The sequence below is a fragment of the Onychomys torridus genome, chromosome 15 (assembly GCF_903995425.1).
Source record: "Onychomys torridus chromosome 15, mOncTor1.1, whole genome shotgun sequence".
Taxonomy (NCBI): domain Eukaryota; kingdom Metazoa; phylum Chordata; class Mammalia; order Rodentia; family Cricetidae; genus Onychomys; species Onychomys torridus.
Window position 1 is genome coordinate 28,833,467 of NC_050457.1, and position 14,257 is coordinate 28,847,723.

General features: G+C 35.9%; 1 protein-coding gene across 1 annotated transcript in view; it reads left to right on the top strand.

Moving 5' to 3' along the window:
• Window positions 1–14,257, top strand: part of LOC118596088 (snake venom 5'-nucleotidase-like) — a 41,255-nt gene that overhangs the window by 21,858 nt on the left and 5,140 nt on the right. Inside the window, exons 3-5 of the mRNA XM_036206816.1 lie at window positions 3,468–4,048; window positions 4,978–5,125; window positions 6,284–6,449. Of these exons, the coding sequence (XP_036062709.1) occupies window positions 3,468–4,048; window positions 4,978–5,125; window positions 6,284–6,449 (895 nt within the window). The remainder of the gene's footprint in view (window positions 1–3,467; window positions 4,049–4,977; window positions 5,126–6,283; window positions 6,450–14,257) is intronic.

A 14,257-nucleotide genomic window follows, 5' to 3' on the forward strand; every position in this document is an offset into this window, starting at 1 on the left:
AGAATTTCATTCCTTCTAAAAGCTGACTTAATAGTCCATTGTGCATATATACACTTAAAGAAGTTTTCCACTGATGAACATGAGGTTGACTCCAAATCTTTGCCATTGTGACTAACACTGCAATGAACACTGGGAAACAGGGAATGCTTTCACATACTGTTTTAGTGTCTTTGGATGGATTCTTAGAAGTGGAATTTCTGGGTCTTATAATCATTTTTATTTCTTGATGAACCTTCTTACTGCTTTCCAAAATAACTGTGCTAATTTACATTATAACCGAAAGCATGCAAAGCTCCCTCTTCTCCATATCCTTGCTAGCCATGCTAATACCCAAGAAGATGTACTTCACCTATTTATTATCTTCCTCTGCCTCATTCTACAAGAACAGAAAGTCTCAGTCTGTTTTGTATCTGTTGTGTGTTTAAGTCCAAGAACAGTGTCTGACACAGAAATGATCCTCTGCAGCATTTACATCTGTTAATGAAGTTTCAATTATTTTTCTTCTGGTCGTGACCAAATACTTGGACCAGAAGCCACATAGGGGTGGGGGATTTACCTTGACTTGTGGTTTGAGAGGACATGGTCCTTTATGGCAGAAAGGCATGGTGGCAGGCAGCTTCATGGCAACAGGAGTGTGCAGCCATTTGTTGGCATCTAGATGGACCAGGAAGCAGTGAAAGGGGGACCTGCAGCACTTCACCCCTACACTCTCTTTAGACGCCCAGCACATGACATGATATACTCATATTTAAGGTGTGACTTCCCCATTTGTAAATTATTTCTAGAAACAGCCTTACAGACATGCGCAGAGGTGTATCTAACCATCGCCTAAATGGTTCCAAATCCAGTCAGGTTGACAACAGAGATTATCAATCACAGTAGTGGTTTGCATGGTAATGCTTTTTGGATTAATTGTTTTACAGAACAGATGGTCTTTGTGTGCAGGTTCACTATTCATGCCTCCAGGATGCCTTCAGAATGATGTAGCTTCTCTCATGTGTAGGTTGCCAGGGTCGCTCAGTCAAGCCTAGAGGTCACCAGTATTGCCTAGTCTTTCTAGATTCATTTTTTTAAAACGTGGATGTGAAGTTAAAACAACTTTGAGTACCATTTGGAGGAGATAATCTTTCTCCATTGGATTTTTGATCCTTGGTCAAAGATCAGTCTGTGTAATTATGTGGATCTTCTTGAGAGCTCTCCATCCTTCTGATCGACTGATTTGGTCAGTTTGGCTGTTACTTCATTGCTGCCACCCTGTCGTGGGCACTGTCCATTTTAGTAAGTCTTCAAGTTGAGTAACAGCCTTCATATTTTTCTTTTCTGTGAACATCTTCGTGTGTTCTGGCTTTCCATGTAAGTCAGTCTGCTGATACCCATGAAATGACTTCCTTTAAATTAAGATCTTGGTTAGAAGGGGATTGGATCTATACATCAGTTGAGAAGAATTAACTTTGAAAACACTGCATCTTTTTTTTTTTTTTTTTTGGCCCATGAACATTTTTCTCTTTCCATTTATTCAATTCTTTGATTTTTTCATAAGACTTCGCTGTACTTTCCTGTGTATGTGTGTGTGTGTGTGTGTGTGTGTGTGTGTGTGTGTGTGTGAATGTTTTCTCTCTATTCTTTGGATTATCCTTTCATTCTTTTGACAGTGTCCTTTAGTAGCAGAAATGTTCAGTTTTAATGGAGTGAAACTTGTGAACAAATACACACACACACACACATCTCTGCATTTTGTTACATTTATTCCTAGGTGTTTTATTTGGAGTGGTACAAGTGTATATGGCAGATTGTTTTAAATTTCAAGTTCTGGTGTTCATCCTAGTTTATAGAAAAAATGACTTCAGTATATTTTCTATATTATAACCCTTATTATAAGAGCTTATTAATTTTATTGTCATAACATAGCTTCATAAGACTTGTGAGATCAAAAGTGTTACTGTAGGGAAATATACATGGTTATTTAGCTAATAGAGGTAGGACACTTCATATTCAAAATGTTTGGCACTGGAAGTGATTTGGATCACAGAGGCTTTTTGATTTTATAGTATTTACATTTTAATAATGCACTACCTTAGAAGTGGAATGTCCAAACAGAAATCATTTATATTTTGTGTATACTTGATAATTGTCTGAAGGCAATTTTATGCAATGTTTCGCTTCTCTTTATTTTGAAAGTAACCTGTTACATGAAATTGAGTATGGAGTCACCTACTTACTTGTGATACCTATTTTGGTGCGCAAAACTTTCAGATCTGGGATTTTTAGACTAAGAATGCATGGTCTATACCCCATCATTACATATGAGAATTCCAGTAAAGAAGTTCTCCAGAAGTCATGTAGGGAGTAGATATGCCAAGGTTTCCAATTATAAAAACCTCCAACTAATTATAAAAGTCTCTAAAAGTATAAAAGGAAAATAAAATTGACATTGACCTATGATTTTTTTTCAAGGGCAGATAAATTGCCATCAACTGTCAACATATTTTCCAGAGGAAAGAAGCCAGCTTGCATCTGAATTTTCTATTGAATTGTTAATTTTACATATCATACTGATTTCTTCTATGCTACAAATACTTTACTGTATTCCTAAAATATCCTGCTTTATGTAGATCTGTTGCATTTAAATATGAAATGATAAAATATAATCCAATGGAAAATTTTTGTTACTTGAATTTTCCCTTAGAAAGGGGTCTGCCACAGGGCTAATTTCAGGAGCAACTCCTGGTTACTGCCTAATGGATCACTATGCTGAATTTTCCTTCCTGTGCTAGACAGGTGCTGCATTGCTGTGCTGTAGCCCAGCTTGCTTTTTGCTTCCTGAGACAGGGTATTCCTAAATTGCCCAGACTAGCCAGGAACTTCCTTTATTGCACAGCTAGGCTTTGAACTTGTGGTTCTCCTGACCCAGCCTCTCAAATAGCTGGGTCTGCAGGCCTGTGCCACCAATCCTGGTTTTTATTTTCATAACGACTACTTATTTACCCTTGTGACAGATACAGTTATTTTAGATAATACAGTAGAGAAGCACCAGGACTTTCCTCATTTCATAGTGTGGCTGAATTTTATGAAATATTTAGTCTGGAATAAGAAAGTGTATTTTTATGAAGTATGTCTGCATGCAGTAAAAGTAATCTTTAAATTAGTGTGTTATTGAGCAGCCATCAATCATGTCACTGCATCCCCCCATATTGCAAGGCTTCTTTTCCAAACTGAAGACTTTCTTTGAACTATAACACTATCAGAAATGCTAGGAGACATTCTGTGGCTGAAGGCTTCCAAAAAATTCACTGTATTTCTAATTGAAAGTTGGGCTAATTAAACATACATGTGTTAAAAATGCTTGCTCTTAACATGCAGCCTTGGACCTATTGGAAGCTACCTCATGGAGAACTGCAATATGTTTGGGACTGGAAAAATATCCTTGTGATTTCAAATTAAACTTTTATGTTTTTATTTGATTTTAGGAAACCATGAGTTTGATTTTGGAGTTGACATTTTGGAAGACTATATGAAACAAATGCACTTCACATGGTTTCTCAGTAATGTCCATGACAGATTTACTTCTGAACCTCTTGGCCATGGTACAGTCAAAAAGATAGTTCATTGGAACAATCTGAAGATTGGCTTAATGGGACTCGTTGAAGAAGACTGGCTGGATACTCTGGCTACCGTTAACAAGTCTAATGTGAACTATAAAGATTATGTAGAAGCTGCTAATGAGCTAGCCATGGAGCTGAGAGAAGAAGGAGCCGACCTCGTGATTGCCATGACACACATGAAGTGGGGGAATGACACCAGGCTTGCCCAGCGAGCAGAAGGGCTCGACTTGATTCTGGGAGGCCACGACCATGAATACGGGATCAGGAAAGTGAATGAGACTTGGATTGTCAAAAGTGGATCTGACTTTAAAAATCTGACCAAAATAAACATACGGCTGTTTGATGCCTCTTTCCACTATGTCTTTGAGAAAGTGGATGTTGTGAGTTATTTGGAAGAAGATTCATATATTAAAGCAATAGTAAGAGATTTTACTCAAAACATACAGGTGGGTGAGTATTCCATGTGTTCCTCAGCAAAACATTTTAGACAGCGTTGTAGACCACATCATGGCCTGTGATAGTGAATGAGCAACACCAAAAATATCATCTCCAATCACAATAAATCCATGGAAATTCGTGATAATTTTCTATCTTTTTAAATTTACATAACCCCATTTATATTTTATTTTGACTTTTCAAATAAAAGGAAATTAGACCCACTGTAACATTTCTGTTTATTTTAACTGATATTATTAAAATGTTTTTCTGTAATCAAGTTCTACAAGAATTTATGCCTTTAGTAAAGAGATTGGTATACATTAAGCACTAGCTTAATACAAAAGCACAGGTGAATTTTACATTAGTTTGTAATGAAAATATGGTTTTCCTCCCTTTCTTCTACATATATATTTCAGACCTTCAGTGATTAGTCGGCAGGCCACTTAGCTTCTTACATGAATTTGAAAATTTAAGGATTGTCTTTCTAGCAGGTCCCTAAACATATTGGGCAAAATGTACTTTTGTGAGAGATTTACGAAGCATAAGCCATGCTCTGTTGATACCTATGTATGTATTGTTTAATATAACTTTTGGCACCTGAGCTAATTCTACAGGAATAGAAGTTTCTGTTCTGCTTCAGTTGGAAGCAGTGAATATTACATATTTTAATAACATGTTTCTGGCTCTAGAGGACTAGGATGAGGCTTCAAAACTTTATGATAACATGGCTTATTTCATAGCTTTTAAAGTCAGTGGCTGTTGAGTGTTCAGTGCTTTGGTATCCTTTTAGTAGTAATACAGAAAAGAAGGACTCCAGTAAATTCTTCTGAGTTTTAGCTTGAAGTAAAAATAAATGATCAAGTGGAGAAAATTAATTTAAGAAATCAGTAAAACACAAGGAATTCTGATTTTAGATAGCTATTTTTTCTTCTTTTAGTATATGTTAAAAGAAGTTCTCTGCCCAATTGATATGGAATTAGATGGCCGTGAAATTACAGTAAGAAGATGTGAGAGCAACCTTGGAAATCTGGTGACGAATGCAATGTTAGAGGCCACACGTGCTGATGTGGCACTTCTTAATTCAGGTGATTTCAGTGTTAAAAGGGACATGAAATAACTAAAATCAGGTTGCCAGTACTTGTAGTAAAAATAGTAAGTATTTTTAAGACTTGGGAAGTCCTACTTAGAAACTTTATTAATTCCATGAGTGCAGTTACCCATTTCCTGTCATAATTAGGTATTTGGAAGCAGATTCTGGAGTTCAGTTTATCTGAAACTTAAAACATCTAGTTTGTAGAGTTTTGACTTGCCAATGAGATTTCTATGAAGAGATCGCTATCTCTCATGTCTTAACGCTGTGCTGTTATGCTCTGATGAAATAAAAAGCAAGAGATTGAAGTTTCTGGGCTGAAGTTCTTGCTCTGCCCAGTCTTGCCTTCCTACCTCTTTAATGAGGAGATGGTAAGAGCTTCCTGCAGGACAGATGGGCTGGCTCTTATTCTTAACTGCTTTTGTCTGAAGTTGGTAGACTTAGAGTTTAAAGATTTTAAGAGTCACTGTAGACAATGAAAAACAATCCTTCCCTAAAAACAGCTTTAGTTTATATGCTGTAACTGAGAGCTTCAGGTGTTGTCTGGGCACAGAGACTGGGTCTCGACTGCTTCCTGAGCTTAGACTGTGGGGTCAGGATGTCATTCAGTAAAAGAACTCTGGCCTGGTGTGTGCCAGGCCTTGGATTTGATCCCCAGTTTCAGCTTCTGCCTTCTCCCCAAAGTTTATGATACAGTACTGCTTAGCATCCCAATGATAAACTTCTTAGAATTCTGTTTTTCATGGAAGGTACAAATGCTCTTAACCTTACATCTGAGTGGTTTAGAATTGTCCATGAAAACATTTTCTAAGAATGAATTTTTTTTGTAGTTGTTGCCTGTGAAGATCTGTTCTGGAATTCATAGGCCTGGTTCTGTAGATGTAGGGGGAGAATAATGGCTTTCCAGTTGTAATGTTACAGCTTAATACTGAAGAAGAACATGGGAGTTGACATGAAATTATATCTTCTAAAATGAATATGTTACATATAAGATTAAGCTGGAAGTAAATATGAGGAAAACATTAGAAGCCTGATTAGGGCCTTTTGTCCTAGGGATGGAAGGTTCTGAGTTGAAATGTAACTTTGAGTTATCAAAATACTGTTTTATGAAGAAAATTAAAACACATTTTTCCCTCATTTTAAATCATTGTAGGCACTCTCAGATCTGATAGGATACACCCACCAGGGAATTTCACTCTGTATGATCTTTTGGCTGTACTTCCCATAGTGGACCCAGTTTTGGTTATTAGAGTAACGGGGTCACAGCTACTTGAAGCACTGGAAAATGGGGTTTACAAGTACCCAGCTCTAGATGGGAGGTATGTTCATATATTTCTATTAACTGATGTACTTAATTTTAAAATGGGACTGAAAACAGACACATTTAAATATGGCTTATTAGTATAAATTTTAAAATTAAAAAGTCTTAAAATATTAATGTTAATATGTAAGTATAGTTTAAAATCTCTTAATTCTTATTTTTACTAAATAATGTTGAGACTGGCAAAATATTGGTATGTGAAAAATAAGCTGTTACTAAAAATCAGTATATTTTTAGCTATATATAGGTATATTTTATGTAGGTATTGAATTTCAATATTTAAGTATGTAAACACAGTTTTTCATGCCCTTTAAATTATTTGAAATATAAAGTACTGCTTTTCTGTCTAATTGTTATATCCAGATCTCACTGGAATTTTTAGGTAGATGATGCTAAAATAGCACACTTAGATGACTTAGAAGTGTGGATGCTTCTCCTTTGTGTTCTAGCCTTAAATCATATATCTGAAAATGTTATAAGGTATCATCAAATTGTACCTGTAATAGGGCACCATAGTGACAAGAACTAGAAACTGAAAAAATATGAAAGAAATCCCCTGGAGAAAGAATTCAGAGAAATATTTTATGCTTTCATAAATTACTATTTCAATTGGGTTAAAATATGTATAGGAATTTCATTAACATACTATATGATTCATCCATTTCTGTACAGTTGAGTGTTTTCTAGTTTTTCAGAGTTGTAAAGTTATTGTCAGAATCAATTCAAGAACATTTTCTCACTCTGCAAAGAAGCTGCACATTGCCAGTCACTTAGCATTTCCTCCCAAACCCTCAGCTCTTAGTCTCTGTAGGTTTAACTAGTTTTTCAGTTATAGGAGGCAATCCTGTAATGTGACCTCTTTCCTAGCTTCTTTCACTTAGCATGTTTTCAAGGTTCATCCATGTTGTAGTATGCATCCATACTTCTTTCTATTGGTGAGTACCACACCATTTATGGATAATGACACATTTATCCATCCATCAGTTGATGGACATTTGGACTGTTTCCACCTTTTCTACCATTATAAGCAGTGCTGCTGTGAAAATACATGAGCCAAGTGTTTTACTGGACTTTTAGACACAGTGCATACAGGATTTGAGGTGCTGAGTCATGAGGAAACTGACAGCTGTTTCCGCAGTGACTACACTGCTTTAACATTCGCCCAGCAGTAAGTCATCTAGAAGCTTCCCTGCCAACACAGGTTACCTTCCCCACTAGGTGTCCTTGTTAATGGAAAACAGCATCTTGTGATGCTGGTTGGCATCTCTCTAGTGGCTGTTGATGTTGAGCATCTCTTCATGTGCTTTTTGGCCACTTGTATATCTCCTTTTAAGATGTGTCTACATCTTTACCCCTTTGAAAAGGTTGTTCTTCAAAAAAGACTTAGTGAGTTACATAGGAGTTACATAGCTAAGTCTCATGAGATTTGTGATTGGCAAGCATTTTCCCCCATACTATTGCCATCGTACTATGCTGATGGCATTTGAAGATTGAGTTTAACTACTGAAAATAGTCTACTTTGTTTCTTTTTGCTTGTGCTTTCATTGTCATTTTTGTGAAGCCCATGTCTAATGTGCTGTCATTGAGATTTATATTGGTTTATTTCAATAGTTACACAATTTCTAGTTTACCTTTATGCCTTGATCTAGTTTGAATTAATTTTCTGTGTGTGGCATATGATGGTGGTCCAACTTAACTTTTTCAATACTCTGTTGTTGGAGACAATTTATTGAAAAAAAAATTTTTTTCCCACTAGGTTGTCTTGGTACTCTAGCCACAAATCATTTTTAGCACAAGTGTGCAGGCTTATTCTAGCTGTTCACTCAAGTCCTGTTGAGCTGTGCATGTCTGTCCACACTGTGTGGATTGTTCCACCTTTGTAGGAAGCTTTGAAACAACTTAGTCATCTTATTTAGAATTGCGTTGGCTATTTGGAGTCCTTATAGTTCAAAAATAAATTTTAGAATCAGGTAAATAATTTCTGCAGAAAGGCAGGATTTTTATGTGTATTGAGCTGAAATCTACATACCAATTTGGTTAGTATTGCCATCTTAACTCTTATATATTCCAATCCAACAATTAGTTCTTCTGTAAAACAAGTGCTGATAAAGATGTAGAGAATATTTATGAATTATGCATAGGGATATAAATTAGTATAGCCAATATGGAAAACAGCATGGAAATTCCTAAATAAATAAAAATGAGACTTACTCAATAGTTCAACAGTGCCATTATTGGAATATATGGCCAAAGCAGTGAGTTCAGTATGATAATGGAATATATGCATACCCACACTCACTGCAACACTTCCTACAGTGGTGAAGATTGAGATCAACGAGGGATGGGTGAATAATGATGTATTCAGGGTGGGATGCTGTCAGGCCATTCAAGTGAAGGTAATCCTACCATTGGTGAGATGGTGAATGAACCCGGGGATATCATCTAAGTTAAATAAGCCAGGGACAAGAAGGCAAGTCCCACATGGTCTTACAAATGGAGCCCCAAGTGCTTATTTTATTTATAGAGTAGAATGGAGATTACCCATGCGGGAGTGCAGAACTGTTGCTCCAAGGATATAAAATTACAGTTGATAGAGGAATAGTTCCTGAGATTTATTATCTAGCTTGATAATTTCAATTTATTAGAACACATCATATTCTTAAAGAGTGGTGAGTGTTAGGTGTGCTTACTACACAGTGATGTGTGTTAAATCTCCATGTTCTACAAAGTGCATTTACTTTAAAATATATAGTACATGATAAATTTTTACATTTATTTTTATAATTTTTATTACGGTTTTATTTACTGATAAAAAGTAAAATTTCAAGTTGAGCTATATATAAGAGGATCATTAGCATTATTAGAAAAGTTACATACAACTTTTTACTTACCTTCTTTCATCCTAACAATGCCTTTCCAGAGTTTCCTTTCTCAATTCAAGGCAGTTTAATTTACCCCCAAATTTGTCTTCAACTCCACTATGATTCTTACAATTGATATGTGTCTTAGAGTTTCTTTTGCCATGATAAAATACCATGACCAAAAGCAACTTGGGAAGGAAAGAGTTCATTCATCTCATAGCCTTCCATCAATGAGGGAAGTCAGGGCAGGAACTTTAGGCAGGAACCAGAAGGCAAGCTATGGAGGAATACTGCTTACTGGCTTGCTCCTCATGGCTTGCTTAGCCTACCTTTTTCTAGCACCCTTGGACACTAGCCCAGAAGTGTTACTGTTCAAAGTAAGTTGGGTCCTCCCATACCCAACCATCAATAAAAAACAAAACAAAACAAAACAAAACAAAAAACAAAAAACAAATGCCCTATAGACTTGCTCACAGACCAGTCTGGTGGGGACATTTTTTCAGTTGAGGTTCCCTCTTCCCAAATGACTGTGGTTTGTGTCAAGTTAACAAAAAATTAACCAGGACAGTGTGATAAAGCCTTGTCTGGGTGTGTGCAAATTCAGTGATGAAACAATGATTTTTAGCCTGCTTATAAACAGAATTAGAGATAGAAAAATGACTTTTCAGGGAAATAATTATATATATATATATATATATATATATATATATATATATATATATATAGAGAGAGAGAGAGAGAGAGAGAGAGAGAGAGAGAGAGTGAAAGAGAGAGATGAATATTAGGCCAAGGACAGGAAATCAATGTGAGCAGATAAGGCATGTAGAATAAGCAATACTAGTCAGTCTGTTGAGCCTGAATACATAATTAGGAGAGTGGTTTAATTAGTCCCAACTATCAGTATTTTTTCTCAATGCAATTTGAAGATATTTGAGAATACCTTTGCATCTAATTTTAATCAAATTTCTGACAATACCTCTGCATACAAACTAATCAAGTTCCTCCTGAAACTTGATTAGCTGATTATACTCTAAGAATATCTCTTGTGTCTATCTCTAACAGACCATCCACAGGACAGTATTTTCCACACATCATTTCACCAGTTATTTTTCTAAAACATAAATAGTTCATGTAATGCTTCTGTTTAAAATTACATAACAGTTCCCTTTAGCCCACAGCAAATGATCTCAAGTACTCCGGAGGCATTTTCCCAAATTGGCTCAACATTGCCTTTCCAAACTCAAGCCACCTGTCAAATGTGAACTGTACTTTTGCCATCTCACTCAATAAGAAACCCTCTCAACTCCTGATGCACAGACTGTCTCCTGCCTGTGTCCCTAACAGTCTGTGCCATCTGCCTAGAATGCCCTTTCTCTGTCGCCTCAGATCAATTACCCCTTTTCTGTTGTTCTTGTGGTAGGTACTTCAATTGCATTTTTGAGATAATTCTTTTCTCATATAAACATTAAATGTTACTTTAGTGGCACCATACACATTTTTGGTGCATTGTGTTTTATGTTACCCTTATTACCTTGTTTAGCACAGAACACTTAATTTTTTGGAGATTTTCTCCTTTATCTGTGGATTATTTATGAATCGATATTTCAGTTTCCAAGATTTCCTTGTTACCTTTGCCATTGGTTTCTAGATTCTACTCAGAAATCATATTTTGTAGGATTTCCATACTTTAATATTGGAATATTTGTTTCATGACCTGGCTATATATAGTCTACATTGATTAAATTTCAATGTATACAGATTTTGTTTCTGTTCTTCCAAATCCTTATAACTTTTCTACCAACTATAATTTTAGTAAGGAATGTTGAATCCTTAAGTTGCTTGAGATTTTTGTTTTCTCTTTCAGTTTGTTTAGGTTTTGGTTGATGTATTTAAAGTTTTGTTATTAGGTACATATATATTCAATGTTGTGCCATATTGACTAGTTGGCCGTTTTATTATATAAGGTGAAGAGATTAAAAAGTTATGACTTTTTAAATATAATTCAGTTGTTTCTTTATTATTATAAATAAAATTTGTTTCCTTTTAACCAAGCTTATTAATTTAGGTATTCTCCATAACTCAATTTATAATGAGTTAGATTTGTGTAACAATGGCAGTATGACTTGTGAAGACTAGAATTCTTATCTGCCTAATTTAAGAAAAAAATATTGTTCCCCTTTTATCCTTTGTCTCTTTATCTCTTTGCTCTGTAGTATGCTGTAGGCTTAATATACCCAGCCCAGTTTCCTTTTGATTTGTCTTTGCATTGTTTATTTTTGTCCACTCACTTATTTTTAAACTATTCATGTCATTTTTTTTTAAATTAGAGACTTATAAGACAGAATACAATTTGTGGTTTATATTTAGTTGCATAATTTCTCTTTTTTTATTTGTGAGCTGAAAACTTTTGACTTATAAATTATTTTTGTTCTGGCATGTTTAACTTTTAGTATTTATATTGTATTTGCTCTGTTTTTTTTTCATTATTTTTTTCTACCTCTTTCTGAGTTGCTCAACAAATGTTTAGTGTGACATTTTAATGTATAGATCTTGAAACTATATGTGATTTGAAAATATAAATATGTGTAGGACATTTAACTTAACCATAGATGCCTTTCTGAAGATTTTTTTTTTTTTTTTAATGTATGGCTTAGTGGGTCTGTGCACTACACGTATGCAGTGCTCACAGAGGCCAGAAGAGGGAGTTAGATCCTTGGGAACTGGCATTGCAGACAGTTGGCAGGTGTGTGGGTACTGGGAATAGAATCCACATCCTTTGGAAGAACTGCTAGTGCTTTTAACCACAGAGCCGCTTGTCATTCTAAGTGGAAGGGAGAGACTCATCGGTATGGTGCTCAGTGTTCTTTCTACCCTTTTTATGGTGCAGCTGTTTTATATAACACACCTCCCTCTGTTATAAGTTGCATATAGTAGTTTAAACTTTGCTTTCAAACATTCAAGAATTCAAGAGAATGGTCTATTTATCCAGATTTTTTTTTTTAAATTTCTACTGCTTTCTTTTCATTTCTATTTTTCAAAATTTATTTTTTGGTATCATTTCCCTTTGGTCTGAATAAATTCTGTCAAAATGTTTTTGAAAGCATTTCTGCTGGCAAAGAATTACTTAACTTTTATTCCAAGAATGCCTGTATTCCTGGGGGATATTTCAGCTGAATATGGAATTCATGGGATGGTCCTTTTCTTTTAGCTTTCTGAGTCATTTTTCTACCACCTTTTGACTCCAAGAATTGTGATGAAAATTTTCAATCTTTCACATTATTTTTTGTTTATTCACAAAGCATTGTTTTTCTCTGGCTATTTCTTGTTTTCTATATTCAGTGGTGTGTTTCTGATGTGTCTGGTTCTGTGTTTCTCAGATTTTGTTCTCTGTATTTATGTTTGCTTTTGCTTAGATTTTGTTTCTATCATTAATTGAATTTATGAGACTTTCACTGTTTCATTAAATTTTATTTAATAGTATATCTTTCCTTATGTTTTTTCTGAAATTCAGATGACATAGTTAGACCTTGGGTTCTACTCTCTTAGGTTCCTGAAGCTCAGTTTATTATTATTTTTTAATTTTTTCTCTCTTGTATAAAGATTAAAATTTTCATTATTATATTTTTTCTAGTTCATGACCTTTTTTTAAACATGTAATCCACATTCTGCTATTGAGGCCATCTAATGAATTTTACTTTTATTTTCAAGTTGAAATTAAGTAAAATTTATCCCCTTCAAGGTTGTGTGTGTGTGTGTGTGTGTGTGTGTGTGTGTGTGTGTGTGTGTGTATTTTGAACACATGCATGAATGCAGAAACCAAAGGTGAATGCTGGATGTCTTCTTTGGTCTTTCTCCATCTCATGTTTTGAGGCAGGGTCACTCACTGATTAGTCAGTGAACTCCGGGCAATCTTATCTTTCTCATCTCCCCAGCACTGGGATTGTGGATACCTGCTGCTCTGCCTGAATTTATTTTACATGGATTCTGAGGTTCTGGGGATAGAATCCAGGTCCTCGACAGTGTGTGACCTGAGCCAGCCCCTCAGTTTCTTTGTTCTCTTTTATATTATATTTCAGTGCAGGCACGTTCTACAATTCCATTGGATTCCAGAATGGTTTTATTGCTTTATTGCCGTCTACTTTTCTAATGACTGCTTTCTATGTTTTGAAATTTGATTTTCTGTGTCATCCCAGCTTTGGCTTCCTTTCCCGACACCTTGCCCCCCTTCCCCCCACCTCCTGAGCTTTGGTGTTTTCCTGGTTTTTCTTCTTTCCCTGAACATTTTTGGATTTTCTTCTGGACATTTTGAATATTATTGTGTGAGCCTCTAGTCTCGCCTTAGTTCCCTGACAGTGTTATCAGTGCTGCTTCAGTAGGCAGTAACCTGCTTAGCCGCAGGCTGGTTCCAGCCCCCTGTGGCTGTGGTTTAGATGCTGGACCTGTTTGTAGTCTTGTAGCCCTGTGCATCTTTCCTCTGTGGTGCCTCCTGGCAGCCAGTCCTTGACTCTGGCTGAGGTCTGTCTGTTCTGTTTTTAGAATGATTCTCATGTTAATTATTAATATAGGTAAAGGGGAGCATAGTTTGTAAGTGGCATTATGCGATTGCATTCTTTAGCTTTAACAGTTAGGCTTTCCAGCTTCTCATGTCCTTGGGCATCATCTTTCTGGTCATCTTGATGAAAAGGACTTTAGTTACCATGCACTCCTATGGCCTTGTTAAAGTGCCCTGTGTTGAGGGTCAGGTGGGAGCTGGCAATAGACAGACCAAGCAATTCAGCTCTGTTTCATTGTGGTTCTTCAGGGGCAAATTGCCACCCCCACCATAATGCCCTGGGGCTGAATGTGGGGAATGAGGCCCTTCCTTGAGTTTATGTGGTTACCTTTCTGTTCGTGGTACCCAGAAAAAGAGGATTTTTGAAGTTTCCTGCCTATGCGATCCTTCCTA